General features: G+C 37.3%; 1 protein-coding gene and 1 non-coding gene across 4 annotated transcripts in view; both read right to left on the bottom strand.

Moving 5' to 3' along the window:
* Window positions 1–1464: 1464 nt before the first annotated feature.
* The window catches only part of LOC143848472 (dihydrolipoyllysine-residue acetyltransferase component 2 of pyruvate dehydrogenase complex, mitochondrial-like), a 30256-nt gene continuing 13066 nt past the window's right edge, over window positions 1465–18654 (bottom strand). For all 3 annotated transcript variants that reach the window (XM_077357424.1, XM_077357426.1, XM_077357425.1), the window contains exons 8-21: window positions 18226–18281; window positions 18019–18093; window positions 17812–17904; window positions 17306–17542; window positions 17059–17131; window positions 6238–6338; window positions 6067–6152; window positions 5903–5978; window positions 4789–4856; window positions 4438–4504; window positions 4254–4349; window positions 4061–4163; window positions 3808–3903; window positions 1465–1745 (exon numbers count right to left, since the gene is read on the bottom strand). In XM_077357424.1, the coding sequence (XP_077213539.1) occupies window positions 1675–1745; window positions 3808–3903; window positions 4061–4163; window positions 4254–4349; window positions 4438–4504; window positions 4789–4856; window positions 5903–5978; window positions 6067–6152; window positions 6238–6338; window positions 17059–17131; window positions 17306–17542; window positions 17812–17904; window positions 18019–18093; window positions 18226–18281 (1298 nt within the window). In that variant the 3' untranslated portion in view covers window positions 1465–1674. The remainder of the gene's footprint in view (window positions 1746–3807; window positions 3904–4060; window positions 4164–4253; window positions 4350–4437; window positions 4505–4788; window positions 4857–5902; window positions 5979–6066; window positions 6153–6237; window positions 6339–17058; window positions 17132–17305; window positions 17543–17811; window positions 17905–18018; window positions 18094–18225; window positions 18282–18654) is intronic.
* LOC143849203 (5S ribosomal RNA) lies at window positions 13167–13285 on the bottom strand. Its single transcript, XR_013235588.1, has one exon. It is a non-coding gene; the product is annotated as a 5S ribosomal RNA (ribosomal RNA).

Below are 18654 nucleotides of genomic sequence, written 5' to 3'. Positions count from 1 at the left end.
TCCCTCACTCTCTCTCTCTTTCTCTTAAAACATGATCACGAAGATGATTGATGTGTTTTGTATCCAAAACTCAAATCCAAATCAAAATGCAAATGCATGGGTATCCAAACGGGCTTTTATTGAAAACTGACTTAAATAGAAAAGTTGGGCTGAATGAGTAAGAATCGGGATGAATCGGTAAAAAGCCATTTTTTGGCTGATTTAAATTGATTTTTTTTTACAATTTGACTTGATTGTTACCCTTTCAACCCGACTTTTCGCTTTAACGTGATTTTTTTTACAGATTCAACCCGATTTTTTTCTGATTTAATCCGGATTATTGCCTATTCAACCTGATTTTTTTCTATTCAACCTGATTTTTGACAATTATTTTATTTTAAGCCAATTCATTTGCTAATTTTTCTTCTTTTTACTCTCTTCTTCTTCCTTTTCCTTTTCTTCTTCTGCTTCCGATGTGAACCCACAGTCAACGGTGCAATAAATACAGCCACAGCAAGTGGAGATGGAAAAAATTAGCGTTGGAGATGATGAAGGCAAAATTAGAGAAGAAGTTGAAACCACCAACCATCAATAAATTCAGAAGTTTTTTTTTGTAATAACTGAGTATTTTGCCTTTTAATTAATGTTAGAGGAGCAATGATAAATTCGCACCCCCTATAGGATACTTCGCACCCCTTAACGTGAAATGGCGTTAAAAGCGTTGAAGTCTGCCCCATATCCTCCTTTAAAGGGGTGCGAATTTATCATCACTCCCAAAAAAAGTAACAAAAATTTTTCTTACACCCATATAGGGCAGTGCTGTGTGTGTGTGTGTGCGCGCGCGTGTGAGTGAGAGAGAGAGAGAGAGATGTGGTTCGATTTATCACTGCCCTTTTTTTCATGAAAGTGAGTTTTCCAGTGTTTGGCTAACTCATTTTTCATGAAAGTTAATTCACAAAAAGAACACGGGGAATATTGCGTAATAAAACAAACCCTTAAAAGAGGGGACTATGTCACACAGTCACGTAGAGTGTGAGATGTCAGCCTATGCACACACCATACGTCTCTCTACCCACAGCGTCCCATTGGTGTTAGGTTTCAGTCTGCCTCATAAATTTATTTTTGATAATGGCACTCCATGTTGACAGCTCTTTGAGAAATGTAACAGCTTGAAACAGAAGACCACAGAAATTTAACTCAGAAAGCAGTGAAACTATTGAACCAAGAGAGTGTAGACATCATTTTCCTATAAAAGTTAAGGGGCTAGTTGCTACTAGCAAAAGCTGTTGGTGAATTCTAGCTTGTTTGTTTATAGAAGCATTGAAAATAAGTCAGGAAGTATAGATTTTTAAGCAACTGGGGATACTTCACATATAGAAATCCAACAAGAATTGCCAAAGTTTAAATTGAAAACTCACTTTCAAAATGGGGGAATCAACATGCTAATTCAGATCAAATCTGGAGGGCTTAGATGCAATCAGAATCGGGCAGAAAAAAATAGAGTTTCTTTACTCTCAGTGGCAGATGATTATGAATATCACAAAATCATAAATTAGAAAGTAGAGACAAACAAAAAGAAAGTTGTAGATCGCTGGGGGGGCCCCCTTATTCATATTGGAAGCGAAATTTGGATGGTGGAGGCCCCTTATTAAGACTGAACACTACAAAACTGTTGGATACAAGTTCCCCATTGCTTTAGAGCAACATGGACTGTGGATTCTCGATGTAGCCTTTAAATGCTTTCAGAAACTCTGCGCCGATTGCACCTACACAACAACATAACACCAAAAACAAATGATTGCATCATATCAATTTGTAAAAGACTAAAATTGGAGCACAATTCTCCAGCTTATGTTTCATTCCTGGAATAATCTATTGTTACAAATACTATATTTTCATATCATTATCTCTGTGATGGTGATATGATATTGGATGATATTCTCAAGTTATTCATCAGTTTCATAAAAGGGAATCTAGAAAAATATGAAAAAAAGAAGTAAAGAAATAGGAATATGAATTAATTCACCGATAATATTAAAATTTCGATTTCACCCAAAAGATGAAATCAAATGCACAATATGTATTCAAAGGTTATCAAACAATAATAATAATTATACCATAGAAAATAGTACATAATGGCAAAGTTTATGAAAAGATAAAAACTCCCATGAAACCTGAAAAACAGGGTAAGTAAGAAAGACAGTCAAATAATAAAAATTCCTGAAAAGGTAATCCAACTTCAAATATTTATACATCTGATTTCATTAGGGAGCTGCTTATACATTGAAGACTAATTAATCTAACTTAGAAACTAGGCTAGCAAGTGAAATTTCAGAGAGAACTGAGAAATAACTTATAAAAAATTCAAAAATGCAGACTTTAGAGTCAAATAGAACTACCAAAGAACAGATGAAAGTTGACTTTAAAAAACAATGAGAACACAAAAAGTAAAGAATCCAAGCATAAAACCAAAATGTGCAAATGTTTATCAAAATATTACAAGTTTCATATCTAGGGCAGGGAAATCTCAATATATCAACAGATAAATTGGGAATTGCTAGCGTCCATCGCAAAAGGCATTTCGCGGCTGGTCCGTCGCACGTCAGACCAGCCACCTCATGAATGGAGACAAAAGCTGCTATCTTCATTCACGTGGTGGCTGGTCTGACATGCGACAGACCAGCCATGAAATGCTTTATGCAATGGACCCTAGCAAATCCCATATATATATATATGAGAAAACGGTTCCTACACATGTGTAGAGAGTTCTCTACACACTAGCTTAAAATACAGTGGGGGCCCACATTGTTTGGGTGATCCAAGCCATCCATTTTAAAGGCCCTCACATAGATAGGGTGTCTACAAAAAATCAGATCCATAGGATCATCCCAACCCTACGATTTGTGGAGGTAAAATGGATGTCTTTAAACCTTCACAAATTAGTCCATTTTTTGCCTCCACAGTTCGAATGGTTACGATGATCCAATGGATCTGATTTTTTGTGGACACCCTATCTATGTGAGGGCCTTAAAAATGAATGGTTTGGATCACCCAAATAATGTGGCCCCCACTGTATTTTAAGCTAGTGTGTAGATAACTTATCTACACATGTGTAGGAACCGTTTCTCTCTCTCTCTCTCTCTCTCTCTCTCTCTCTCTCTCTCTCTCTCTCTCTATATATATATATATATATATATATATATATATATATATATATATATAGAGAGAGAGAGAGAGAGAGAGAGAACGGTTTCTACACACAAGTGTAGATAAGTTATCTACACACTAACTCAAAATACAGTGGAGGCCAACATTGTTTGGGTGGTCCAAACCATTCATTTGCTTGGCCCTCACATAGATAGGGTGTCCACTAAAAATCAGCTCCATAGGATCATCCTAACCCTTCGAACCGTGGAGGCAAAAAATGGACAAACTTGTGAAGGTTTATACACGTCCATTTTACCTTCACAAATCGTAGGGTTGGGATGATCCTATGGAGCTCATTTTTTGTGGACACCCTATCTATGTGAGGGCCAATCAAATGAATGGTTTGGATCACCCAAACAATATGCCCTCCACTGTATTCTAAGCTAGTGTGTAGATAACTTCTCTATACTTGTGTGTAGAAACCATATATATATATATATATATATATATATATATATATATATATATATATATCAGAAAACTGTTTGTGAGCTCGAGCTCATATAGCAGATATGAGCTCGAGTACCACAAACACATGGGTCCCACATTTTTTAGGGTGATCCAAAGCATATAAACAATGGAGTAAAGTAAACTATTATCCTAAATGTATGCTGTACATACCATCAATAACACGGTGGTCACAGCTTAATGTAACAGACATGAAGGAACCAAACTGGTATTGATCAGGACCAACACCAGGAATCACCCTCTTTTCAGCTGCACCGACACCCAACAAACAATGAAATTATTAAGAATATACTACTGATGTGCATAGGAATGAGAGGCCGCACACGTAGAAAGGAAATATGAACCAGATGAAATAAAATAGAAATATAATATCATAAAAACCCAGATGATGCATTCAGAATCTTACCGGACCCCACAGCCAGAATAGCAGCTTGTGGAGGATTGATGATAGCACAAAACTGCTTGATTCCAAAGGGGCCTCCCAAATTTGATACAGTAAATGTTCCTCCCTGCAAAAAAAAAAAAAAAAAATTCAACTTATCAACCAGTACCATGATGAGTCTGAATCAGCGGTTAATGGTAAAAATCCAAGTACTCACTTCATAATCTTCTGGTTTCAGACTGTTGTCTTTGGCCTTTTGCGCCAAATGTTTGACCTCTTCAGAAATTTTAGACAGTCCTTTCTTGTCTGCGTCCTGCAAATACATTGGATTTCATGTAGATCACGTACTAATGCACAAAAGAAGCATATGAAGTCCTAAGGATAAGAATCAATCTCATTACCCTGATGACAGGGACAAATAATCCATTCTCTGTCTGTACGGCGATATTGATATTCACATTGTGATACCTTCATTAATAGCCACAGTAAAAAATTTAGTAAGACATAATTAGATACAAAATATAAGAGGGACGCTAAACTGAATATCGCCCTTGCAAAAATGGGGAGAAAGGGCGCCCCCATCGGCTATAAATCACCAAAGTGCATGTAAGACTCTTTGACTTGCAGCCATCATAAATGCATGATGGTGACCTGCAGCCAATGGGGGCACCCTTTCCCCCCATTTTTGCGAGGGCACCCCTCAGTTTAGCATTCCTAAAAATATAATAACGATAATAGAGATCAAGACTCACTGCCGGATGTAGTCATTCATCCAAGAACTGTTACACTGAGGAACCTTGCGAAGAGCCAAAGCAGCAGCCTAATGATCATGGTTCCACCAAAGTTAACTTATCTTGAACATTCTGATAAAAATACGCTGCCAGACTCGAAAATAAAACAGATAATTTGATTGAATTTTTTCCATTTTGAATGAAAAGTCCAATCTGTTGTGATATGATATCAAATATCAATGTGACAAAGCATGTGCTGAATTAGAGAAACTTACCTGGTTGATCTTAAATATCCAATGTAACAAAGCATATGCTGAATTAGAGAAACTTACCTGGCTAACTAAAATCACAGTATAAAGCAATAAATGACCAAGTAATCAATCGACGGGAAGGCTATTGTCCTCGAACTATAGGCCTACATCTGTTTTGTAGCCGAAATTTCGGCGATTTGGCCGAAACCAAAACCAAAACTTGAATCCTTGATTAAATCTAACCACGTGACATGTACCACTGAATGGTACAAGTTGTCTGGTTTTAGATTCATGTGGTTAGATTTAATGCATTAATTATTTGGATTCATGTATATAATGGTATTCGAATTTGACAATTTGTTAACTTTAGTTTCGTTCATAAGAAATCTATAGTGTAAGGAAAGAAACAAGAGATGAACTAATCTAATGAAAGAGCAATTAATATAAAGTTAGGAACCCAAAAACACTAGAATCTCTGGCAAACAAAGATAAATTAGATTATGCCTAAGGCCATTTACAGTTAAGAGGCATGTGAGAGAGTATGACTAAGCCTAGAGGTGCAAACAAACCCATACAACAAATGTTTAACATTGACATGTCAGAGTTATGCCACAAGGAATGCAATTCAAAAGATCAGTACATTCAGTCATTTTCAAGGCATGCTTCTATGGCCTAATGTTCCATGTGTTGTAAATTTGAATCTTTTGAATAAAAACAAGTGTGAATCTCGATTAGAATATCCCAAGACAAAATGTAGAACAAAAGTTAATTTTTTTGGTTTAGATATCAATTTCTGTCTGCCTTCCACAACTGGCATTGCGCTTTGACTGCACCAAGATAAAAAAAATCCCATGCAGTACAGATGATCAAGAATAATAGCAAACCTTTATTACGAGGTCATTGACAGATAACCGCTTCCCACCGGAAGCTTCTTGTAGGGAATTAAGTTCGCTCCGCAAGCTATATCACAACAAATGTTAACAATGCACATCATAGGATAATTAAATTGACCACCTATCAACCAAATAGAGGAAAAAATAATACTCACCCCATGAGCTTGTCAACACAGGTGTCTACTGTTAAATAATAATGAGGAATAGTTTGCTTTGAGAGCAGCAATCGTGAAGCTGTGATCTGTCAAGACAGGGTCATCAGATTAAGGATGATGCAGCTCAGTTTGAACTAACTGATAAATTAGAAGAATTCTATACAAAATTACTTTTCTTATTTGAGAAATTGGAAGGTCTGAATAATCTAATGTTTGCACTGTCGCATCCTTAGCCTTAGAAACTGGTGTTGAAACACCCTTGCTGCTAGAAGCTGCATCGATTAGAGAAAAAAACCACAATCAGAACAAAGAAAATATCACTAACAGAAAAGGGCAGAGAAATAAACTTACAAGCAATTACAAAAAACAATGGTTCAATGATCAAACAAAAAAAATGTGATGTGAGAGAGAAGTGTATTTAAAGGAACATTTAAGAACTAGCAGTCCATGCCAAAGTAATAGCCGCTTACCCACTTGAAGAGAAAGGGGATAAGTTTTAGCAGAATGCTAAAGATTGTAAATTAAATGATAAAGATGAATCAAGAATAGCTTGAAAATATAAATTATGTCATAGATTATCATCCATATTATCATTCGAAAAAACAATTATCATCTATATATATAGTGATATACTTTACAGAACACAATGCATCAAATATACCATAATAAGTAAAAATCGAACGCCCCAGATACTCAAAAAAACCATTTCAGCAACACATGATAAAGAGAACATTAGCTGGCTAAAGTCCATTGGCTCACCCGTAGTGGGATCTACTCCGTTTTAGCAAGAATTTATATTTTAATACTAATATCAAGTAAAGCCTAGTCTCTGTATGTGTGTTTTTTTTAACAGTATCTCTGTACATAGTATTCTTTAAAAGCAGTTTAATTAAATTTATGATATTATATTTTCTGTAAATAGGACCATTGTTGCTTTTTTAAGTAATTAACTTATTGAAGAACGCTAGCTATAGGTGCAAGATCCGCAGACGCACATTAAACTCGCATGCACGTGGAAATAGTTAGGTTTGTTGGGTGTCTTCAACCAGAAAATACAACAATTAAAACAAATATATTTTCATGTGTGAGAGTTCGACAGAGGCTTTCACTTGATGTATGAGAGGCCCTCTGAAAAAAAGGGCAAAACAAAACCAAGAGGTCGTAGATACTATACCTGGAAATGGAGGAGACTGTTTCGAGTAATCCCACAGGTAATCAATAGACCAAAGAGAGTTGAAAGCCAGTCTCCGGTAGTGTTTACACATGTATTTCATCAACTAGAAAACTACCGACTCAAACTCCATTGGCTTAGACAGCAGTTATTCTCTACGATCTTTTCAGCAATGCTTATAAATCATAGATAAGACTCTTGTATCTCGTTCTCAGGTCACTTGGGAATTGGGATCTGATTTCCTCTAATTTTCACAAGTAGGAAGTTACATATCAAATTCGTTTTCCAGAAGAATCACCATGTATAACACACTTTCTCCTCCAATTCATTTTAGTCGAGCTTGTCAATCTGTCATTATAACTCAAGAAGTAGAAAGAACTACAATCAGCATTCCACACAAAATCCTAGGAATTCGTTGATATCTGGAACTGATTTGTATATCGAGACAATATAGTCATCTGCTCAGTATACCATTTAAGCATTGGCAAGGCTAATAATCAGTTCATCTACGTAAGTTCTGTTTCCACTATACAACTTACAGAAATATATTGTTTACAGCATTGTCAAGGTTATTAATCGGTCCATCTGGTCACTTTGTGAGGTTTCAGGCCCTCACTAATTGCCCAGCCCACTTTCCTGCAAGTGTGGACTAGTCTGCTCTCTTGCTTTACCTACAACAGTCAATCAGCAAATATTCCATTCCAGTGTTAATATTATTCTGCTATGTGGCTCTGCTTTTGTGGGGCACCATTTGATGAGTTATCAATTGCAAACCTCATATCATTGTTAGAGAATATCAGATCTATCAGATCTGACCGTTAGATCTAGATAAGAGAGATGAGACAGCAGTTAGATAGATTAGGCAAATGGTTAAGATTGGGCTCTCTTGATCTTATCTCTATCCTCTATGATGTTGTTTATCTGTAAGTGCTTATATAAGCACTGATGATGCTAATAAAGATTAATCCCAGATTACTAGAAATCTATGAAATTCTTCATGGTATCAAAGCCACCGATCTCCACGGCCTGAATACAACGCTAGCTGGCACCATTCTCCGGCGGACGGCCGATCTAGCCGTCCGCCCGGCTTTACATATACCATTGTTTTCCCAACACGCGCGCGCACACACACACACAAAATTCCGGACAAAATCTAAGCACTCACTGACGGCGAGTGCCTCTTCCAAATACGCATCAGATGCCAATAACTCCGTCTCTCCAGAAGATCGCTTCTCCTTTTCCCGAGTCTCGGATCTCCGTTGATGAGCTGCATGAACGGACTTCGGACTCTCTTTTGTCTCCCGCAATTCTGACTTTAGATCTCCGTTGATCAGCCAAGAAGAACAAGCCACGGATTCAAATCCAAATTTCCTAAAACCATGATGTGTGAGAATAAATATCTCATGGGTATTGAGGCTCTTCTCTGGCACTTTTATTTTTTGGTATCTGTGAGGCAAGACTTGTCATGTCTAGGAGAACTTTTCAAAGTCATCTTACTTCATCTCACCCCATTTCTTTTGTCCGCATCCAAATTCCTCCTTGCAATTTCATAATAGAATTTCTCATGTCACATGTCTTCAAGTGTGTATCCACATGCAAGTGCAAAGAAAATTAATGAGTGCCTTTCTTAGCAAGTCAAATCAAAATTTCTTGCCGTGAGAAATGAAATATGGGTGAAATTGTCATCCCCTTATTTTCATAGTACACTCCTTTTGTCTTACTCTCAAATGCTCCAGTTCAACTTCTCTCCTTTTCTCTTTTACAGAGAACTCACTCCATGGTACCAACAATGACACCCCTTTGCATTTACCCTGTCCCTTGTAAGACTCCCCATATTTGATATTTGCACCTATCTTTTGATGCCCGGTCCAAGTTCATTTCAAGATTTCTAGTATCGGTGATATTGTTGCCATATTTCCTAATTATCGCTTTTCATTTCATTTCTACTATCAGCTATATTGTTGCCCGGTACAATTTCATTTCATTTCAAGATTTCGCTTCTCTTCACCTTTTCTCCATTCCTATATCTTCTTTTTTCACCTATTTCAGTTGAGGTGCCTCTTTCGAGGTGCGTGCCTGAAATAGTCGCTCTACTCAGTTGAGGGGCCTTGATTCCTTTAGGGTCGTGCCTGAGAGAGTCAAATTCCTTGAAGATCGGTATCTAAAACTGGTCCAATCCTTGAAAATCAGTATCTAAAACTGATCAATCTTTGAAAATCGATATCTGAAATCCGTCCATGAAAACTCGCCCATCAAAGCTAGAGTTCCATCAAGCCAATTCAGGCTCATCTTTCAAGCGACATCATCTTCGGCAAGCAACATCAGTCATTCGGCACCAGACGCAAATCATTGTCTTCAGCAACATCGGCAATATTCAAGCGACATCTTCAACAGATAGATCATCAAGATTCAACTGTGTGCTAATTATTTGGGGTTATTCTATTGTAATTATTTTGGGGATATTTGTATTGTACCCAAATGTATGCAGATTTTTCAATCCACATAAGTTTAGAGAATATCAAATCTATCAGATCTGACCATTAGATCTAGATAAGAGAGATGAGAGAGCAGTTAGAGATTAGGCAAATGGTTAAGATTGGGCTCTCTTGAACTTATCTCTATCCTCTATGATGTTTATTTGTAAGTGCTTATATAAGCACTGATGATTGCTAATAAAGATTAATCCCAGATTACTAGAAATCTATGAAATTCTTCAATCATAAGATCCATTTCTTCTGTTGTTCAAAGTTCAAACTACAAAGAGCTTATATGAGATAAAGCAAGTTCTAATGGAATGACTAAAAGTTTTTGCCTTAATTTTTATCTGTAAGTGCTTATATAAGCACTGATGATTGCTAATAAAGATTAATACCAGATTGCTAGAAATCTTATGAAATTCTTCAATCATAAGATCTATTTCTTCTGTTGTTCAAAGTTCAAACTACAAAGAGCTTATATGAGATAAAGCAAGTTCCAATGAAATGAATAAAGGTTTTTGCCTTAATGTTTAACCTTCTGCAAGTGAATTTCTGTAGTCACCTTGTAAAGTTCTTTCTTTACCAGTGACTCATTTCAACAACTATGGATCTCTCCGTATTTGTAAGACAAGGTTTGTGTCTTAGCCAAATTACAGGTCTACCGTGATAGTGATATGTCCAAGAATTAAACGGAAACAAGTCCGATAAATGCAATTAGACTAATGGATATAAATATAGGGAAATGTTATCAGCAATGTTTTGAAAATTAGAATCGAATCATAAATCGTAATCAGGGTCGAATTGTATCGGATTGTAAATCGTATCGTAAATTGTAAGATTCATTCAAAAATATATAAAAAATATGTATAATAAAAAATTATAAATAAATTAAAGAATAAAAATAGCCAGTGATTCATTTTTCATCCAAAATCATTAATTAACTACCATGATTAGCATTCAATATCGTAATACGAATTGTTCGCTGACAGACTTGACACATGCTAATCATCTAATTTTCATCCAAACCATGCATCTTGGTTAATAATCTTTAAAAAAAGACCAGATCATATCAATTCTCAACCTCTCAAACATCAAATGACAAATATCAATCATAAAAGACGGGAATCGTTGTTGTCCTTAATATGGTAGTCTCCCATCTCGACTCCCACCTCGATGTGAGTAATGCCCTCAACAAATGCTTTGTGCTCGACTGGTTCGATTTGTTCGAAGTCCTACTCCTCTTCTGTCTTCTTCCTTCTAATGAGAGGGATTTCAAAGGCTTATTGTAATGTAGAAAGGAAATGAGGTCTTTTGAAAGAAAGACATATTTTATTTTATACAAAACTTAATTTGGATAAATCGTATGAATCGTACGATTTATGATCGAATCGTAAGATTCAATATAAAAATGTACGATTCATAAAAATTAAGATTCAATCATGGGATTCAAACCATTTTGCCTAAGAATCGTAAATCGAACCGTAAATCGTAAGATTTTCAAAACAATGGTTATTAGCACAACTGTATTTTGATGAGGGCACTCCTCACTTTATTAAAAGCATGGTTTTAAATTTCGGTTTCGGCTAAAATTTCGGACTAATCTGAAACCGAAATTTCGGGCTAAATTTGGTATTGCCGCACAAAATCCCATTTTGTAAGGACAAAACTTCAATCGACGATCGAAATTTTTTAACAGAATAAAAAAGTATTATTTTATTCGAAATTTTGACGAAATTACTGAAATTTCCAAAATTTCGGTTTCGGTATCATTTCGTTTCGTTCCTCACCGAAATTCCGAAATTTCGGATTTCAGTCGAAATTTAAAACCATGATTAAAAGTACGGTATGGCCCGCACCATAGGATGATCCAAGAGATAGAGGGTTAGGATCAACCTATGGAAATGATTTTTGGGGCACAACCTATTTAGGCTGTGGCCCATCTAATGGACGGTTTGGATCATCCTATGGTGCAGGCCATACCGTACTTTTAATAAAGTGAGGAGTGCCCTCATCAAAATACAGTAGTGCTGATAACATTTCCCTATATATATATATATATATATATATATATATATATATATATATATATATATATATAGTAGAAGAGAAAAGGAGAGAATTATTTGAATTTCTCCCAAAATTCTATGAGAATTACACATCATTTTTTTGACTTTTTTTTAACAAAGGCACCCATACACATCATTTTTTTGACTTTTTTTTAACAAAGGCACCCATTCAACCCACATATTTTCAATCCTACCCCCTTCTTTATGCTGTTTAACAAAGGCACCCATTAAAGCCACATAATTTCAATCCTACCCCCCTCCTTTATGCTTTTTTAATTATTATTTTCAATCCTACCCCCTTCTTTATGCTTTTTAACAAAGGCACCCATTAAAGCCACATAACTTCAATCCTAGCCCCCTCCTTTATGCTTTTTTAATTATGTAAACCTCTAGATTGGAGGGCTAGGATCAGCCTATGGAAATGATTTTACGGGCACAACATATTGATGTTGTGTTCCATCACATGGACGGTTTGGATCAACCTATGATGTGGTCCGTACAGTTCTTTGTCGGCCGAGTTCAAATGGAAAGTTCAAATCACAGTTGTAAATTTCGTTTCATTTCGTCCGAAATGGACGAAACATTTTGGATTCGGCCGAAAACCGGAACGAAATGACGAAAATTTCGTTTTGTTCCGAATTTCGGTTGTAAATTTCGTTTCGTTTCGTCCGAAATGGACGAAACATTTCGGTTTCAGCCGAAAACCGGAACGAAATGACAAAAATTTCGTTTTGTTCCGAATTTCGGCCGAAATTGACATAAATTTGACGAAATTTACCGAAAAGTTTCGAACGAAATTGTCCGAAATTTTCATTTCGGTGGCCAAAATGAAATGGCCACCGAAACGAAATTTACAATTATGGTTACTTATATATATAACCATAGGAGGAAAAGGATTGTACGCTCGAGCGTACCAAGCTTATGGTACGCTCGAGTGCCCAATCACATGGGTCCCACATTTTTTGTGGTGATCCAAAGCATTCATTTGCAAGAACCTATCATAGATAGGGTGTGTACCAAAAATCAGCTCCATTGAATCATCCTAACCCCTCCAAAAGTGGAGGGCAAAAATGGGCAGATTTGTGGACACACAGTGTCTGTCCATTTTGACCTCCACAAATGAATGGGTTAGGATGACCCTATGAAGCTGATTTTTGGTACACACCCCATCTATGTAAGGGCCTTTCAAATGAATGCTTTGGATCATCCTAATAAAGTGGGCCCACATGTGATTGGGCACTTGAGCGTACCATAAGCTTGGTACGCTCGAGCGTACAATCCTTTTCCTCATATATATATATATATATATATATATATATATATATATATATATATTTTTTTTTTTTATTTTTTTATTTTTTTTTCTGAAAGGTTTTTAAAGTGACAGGGGTGCAACACGAGGACTTCCCAGGAGGTCACCCATCCTAGTACTACTCTCGCCCAAGCACGCTTAACTTCGGAGTTCTGATGGGATCCAGTGCATTTGTGCTGGTATGATCGCACCTATATAAATATATATATATATATATATATATATATTGAGAAAGAGGGGTAGTTTACAGTTCCTGCGCTCGAGTGCAGGAAACAAGAGTGGGCCCATATTTTTTGGGTGATCCTAAGCATTCATTTGAAAGGCCCATCATGGATGGGGTGTATACGAAAACTCAGCTCCATTGGATCATCTTAGGGTGTCCATTTGTGGGTGAGAAAATGGACAGATACTGTTTGTCCACAAATATGCCTGTTTTTTCACCCCACAAATGGAAGGGTTAGGTTAAGCCAATGGAGCTGATTTTTTGTACACACCCCATACGTGATGGGCCCTTTCAAATGAATGCTTAGGATCACCCAAAAAATGTGGGCCCACCATTGTTTCCTGCACTCGAGCGCGAATAAGCTTATCTGCACTCGAGCGCAGGAATTGTTTCCTCGTGTGTGTGTGTGTGTGTGTGGAAGATAGAGATGGAGCACAAGCTCATTATTAGGTCCAGAGCTCTCAAGGACTTAAAAGTATAATCATCAGAGCAATCTTTGTTGTGAGATTTTCATATTCATAAGTGCTCTAAGTTTTGCCTTGATCTTTCTTTGAGATGTCCAAGGCTTCTTTATTTGGAAAAGGAGATGTAGGATTTGTTGTAGGACTCCCGGGTTCCTATATTTAGCTAACAGGCCTAAGTATGTCGATGTCAAAATATACATAATACTGGCCATTTAAGAAAAGGATGTTCATCATACCAACAATAATGTTGTGGTTGACTAGCACAAAAGCACTAAAATAATAATTTTTGCAACGATACACATAAGTTGATTAGCATATCAACCATCTAAGACCAAACCAGAATGTAGTGGTCATACTTTAAACGTGTTTCAAAACAAGGACTCAAGCTAGAATTAGGCCACATTAAAAGGGAGTGCACTCAAGTGAGTCAATGACCGACACGATCAAATTTTCATAAACTCGGGTGAGCCAAAGGGGTTTCGATTGACTTGGTAAGGCAAAACTAGGGCTCGGATGAGAACTCGACCAAGATAAAAGGGAGTCGACTTAGGTGAGTCAGCGGATGACGCAAGCAGGTTACAGAGAGATAAGTACAATACGGAGCTTTTAAGAGTGCATGTCATAAGTATCTTCTATTAGGACCATGAGATTGAATGTTTCTTTTGGTTTCCCTCCTTTAGGCTTTGCAGTTCTACAAGGATTTTCATTGTTTGTGACTTCTAATGCAGTCCAATGCAGCTTTCATCTTTGATTCAAGCTGTATCACAACTCAACTTAACTAAGCCTTTGCCCCAAACTAGTTGGGGTCGGCTAATGAATCCTTTAGAAAATTTTCATGAAGAAGGCGAAAGAATCTACCTGGCTCAAATTGACTAAGTCTAATACTGACACTAGTTGGATTCGTCTACATGGATCGTTTTCTTCCATTCTCTCCTATCCAAGGTCATGTTCTCTGTTATGTTCCTAGCCAACAAGTCTTTCCTCACTGTTTCTTTCAAAGGCCTACGTTGGATATGCCCAAACTATCTTAAGCGGTGCTCTCTCATCTTCTCCTCAATTGGTGTCTCCCTCACCTTTTTACGGATGTCTTCATTTTTAATTCTATCTAACCTTGTGTGGCCGCACATCCATCTAAGCATTGGCATCTCGGCCCAACATTCTGAGCTGTACAGAATGGCTGGCCTCACAACTGTCTTATAAAACTTTCCCTTCAACTTGGTAGGTATTTTACGATCATTGAACTACTGAAACATGCCTCCACTTCAACCAACCTACTCTTATTATGTGGTTAACATCCTCTTGAATCTCTCCCTCCTTATGCAGGATTGAGCCAAGATAGTGAAAAATATCCCTCTTCGGTACCTCCTGTCCAGTCATATTTACTATGTCCTCACCCCGCCTCCTTACATTACTAAAGTTGCACTCCATATACTCTGTCTTAGTCCTACTCAGTCTAAACCTTTGGATTCCAAAGTAGTTCTTCATAACTCTAACTTAGTATTAACTCCAGCTTTGGTTTCGTCAATTAATACCATGCCATCTGCAAATAACATACACCAAGGCACCTCATCCTGGATACCCTCTGTGAGTTCATAACTAGCGTAAAAAGATAAGGGCTTAGAGCTGATCCTTGGTGCAGTCCTATGGTAATTGGAAACTCACTGGACGTGCCATCCGTAGCTCTGACACTAGTTACTGCTCCATCGTACATATCCTTAATCACATCAACATATTTAGTAGGCACTTTTTTCCTTTCAAGGACCCACCACATAACACTCCTGGGTACCCTATCATACGCTTTCTCCAAATCAATGAAAATCATATGAAGGTCCTTTTTATTTCCTCTAAATCTCTCCATTAACCGCCTAATCAAGAAGATAGCTTACATAATCGATCGTCCGGGCATGAGACAAACTGATTCCCTGACACCTTAGTCTCTTTTCTTAGTCTATGCTCAATTACCATCTCCCAAAGCTTCATGGTGTGACTCATTAGCTTAATTCCCCAGTAACTCGTGCAACTCTGAATATCCCCTTTATTCTTATAAATAGGTACTAGTGTACTCTTCCCCCACTCATCAGGCATCTTCTTAGTCTTCAAAATATTGTTAAATAATCTAGTTAACTAAACCAAACCCACATCACCCAAATATCTCCAAGTCTCAATAGGAATACCGTCAGGCCCCATAGCCTTACCTAAGTTCATATTTCTCATAGCTATTTTTACCTCAGATGCTCGGATTCTACGAACAAACCTCCGGTTTGTATCATCAAAAGCGTTATCAAGTTCTCCCAAATTCGCTACGAGTTCTCCATTAAACAACTTATTGAAGTAACTTCTCCACCTCTCTTTAACCTCGTTTTTTGTTACTAACAATCTTTGATTCTCGTCTTTGATGCATTTTATATGATTCAATTCCATGCTCTTCCTTTCTCTCATCTTAGCAAGCTTGTAAACACCGTTTTTTTTTTGGTTAACATCTTTTTCACCCTCTTTCATCCCTAACCTATGGTACAAATCCTTATAGGCCTTGCCTCCAGCTTCCCTTACTGCCTTCTTAGCTTCTTTTTTAGCCAATTTATATGTCCCTAACCAGTGGTTCAAGCTGTATAAAATTGAAAATTAAAAATGGTGAACATTACTTTTGAATTCATCCAGATGTTTCCTCAACATCGACTCTTCGCCAACTCTTCTATTTTAGGAAGGCGCTCTTCACCTCCATTTGATCGATTGACTAATGTACCTCCCCCCTATTAGTAAGGGCGCAACAGCCAGATAATCCGGTAGCATGCTGGCCTTCTACCTTTGTAAGGCGAGAACCGAGGACACGTCCTTACTCCATTTATAGAGGGAGCTAAGCCTTCGAGGGTATAAGACTTGATGAGAATCAAAAGCTTAATAAAAGTCGCCCTATTTAATTACTTCTCCATGCAACCCATTCAAAGTGCTGGCCTTCTACCTTTCTAAGGCGAGAACCGAGGACACGTCCTTACTCCATTTATAGAGGGAGCTAGGCCTTCGAGGGTATCAGACTTGATGAGAATCAAAAGCTTAATAAAAGTAGCCCTATTTAATTACTTCTCCATGCAACCCAATGACCCATTCAAAGTTCAAACCATATCTTCCCTCACACTAATCCCTCCAAAAGACTACACTAATGTATACAAAGAAGTTCCAACATACTGAGAAAGAGAATGTTAGATTCCAAAGCATCTATGGAAGACCATTTCAAAAAAGAAAATAAAACTCTAAGGAAGAAGCATATGGGAAGAAATATACCCAAGTAGTCTTCAATATCTGCTTTCACAATGCGCCCTTCAGGACCAGTACCTTTGATGCTTGAAAGAGGTACCTAATTCATATGTGAAATAAAATCGGTAATAAAATAGCATGTATACAGATATGCCATAAGAAAAAGTGAAGAAAATAACATGTCCAATGAGAACCCACCACTGTGACACGTTCAAATCCTCCTATTCGAAATTACTGAATCACAACAATGCCTAATGCAGAACTAAAGGCTTACATTGTGGTCTTCTGCCAATTTTCTTGCAAGAGGGCTCATGAAAATGCGATCATCTCCTCGTGGAATTTCATCTGCCTTTGAACTAATAGATTCCGGACAACTAACAGGTTCTGCGACCTCCTTTTTAGGTGGTGTGCCATCCGGTGACCCTTTAACTCCATCAGCAGCAGATTTCGAAGGTGTGTAATCTTTGAATTTTGCAATATCATCCTCTTCTTCAACAGTTATAGCAATAACCTAACTAGGGAATGGCATGTAAAGAATCCATCATTTAGAAAAGAAAAAAAAATTAAACCCCAATTACAAAAACTTCAACCACTAGTGAAATTTCAGGCAACCAATTATAATGTAAGAAACTGTTAATTGACTCAATTTGAATCCTCAACAGCACAAAGCAAGAAAGAGTGTTCTGGTGAAGAAACAGCACAGGGGCAGTTCTCAAAATCCAGTAAAGGGATAAATAGTGTTAATGCCAAATTGACTTGTTAATAGATACAAATGAATACCTCGCCAACTTTTATTTCTTTTGCACCATCCCATTGTACAATCTTAGCAAGATAGCCTTCTTCCATGCACTCCATCTCCACAGTTGCTTTATCCTAATAAAAAGCATAACAATGGTTTCAGATCAATGTGATTTGAGTCAATAAATTAAACCAAAAAATTGACCAAACAATAGAATTTGATCAAAAATGTTTCAAAAACCATCTTACAGTTTCAACTTCACATAGTACTTCCCCAGGAGAAATTTTATCTCCTTCTTTCTTCAACCAGCGCGCAATGTTGCCCTTTTGTCAGAAAAATAAGAAACATTTAATGCAAAATATAATTTTTTTAATGGTATTTAATGGAAAATATAATATTGCAGCAAATGCGGACTGAATGCCAGCATGTGCATGGGAAGGTACTTAGGTACATACCTCTGTCATTGTGGGAGAGAGGGACGGCATTCCAATCTCTTGGTGTGGAGGAAGACCTGAACACGAGTTGGAAATAACATTTAAACCAGAAGAATACTGGACTGGTAAAAACACTTCACGTAAAGGCAACCACATAGTTTTAAAAAAAAGGGCGGCCCAGTGCACGAGGCTCCCGCCATTGTGGGGTCTGGGGAGAGCTAGATATAAGCAGCCTTACCCCTGCTTTGCAGAGAGGCTGTTTCCGTGACTCAAACCCATGGACCACCAGGTCACAATGGAGCAACCTTACCGTTGAGCCAAGGCTCTTCCTCTTAAAGGCAACCACATATGATCAAGAAAAATTCCATTTGGAAATGATAAAAGAATCCAAGCAGATAACACCTACAGCATTCCATTACAGAATAATTGAAGCCGCTACGATGTAAAACT

This window comes from Tasmannia lanceolata, unplaced genomic scaffold, assembly GCF_043159265.1.
Source record: "Tasmannia lanceolata isolate RefF3 unplaced genomic scaffold, GAP_Taslan_0.1 ptg000016l, whole genome shotgun sequence".
Lineage (NCBI taxonomy): Eukaryota > Viridiplantae > Streptophyta > Magnoliopsida > Canellales > Winteraceae > Tasmannia > Tasmannia lanceolata.
The sequence above is the reverse complement of the archived record's forward strand: the minus strand, read 5'-3'. Positions and strand labels throughout refer to the sequence as shown.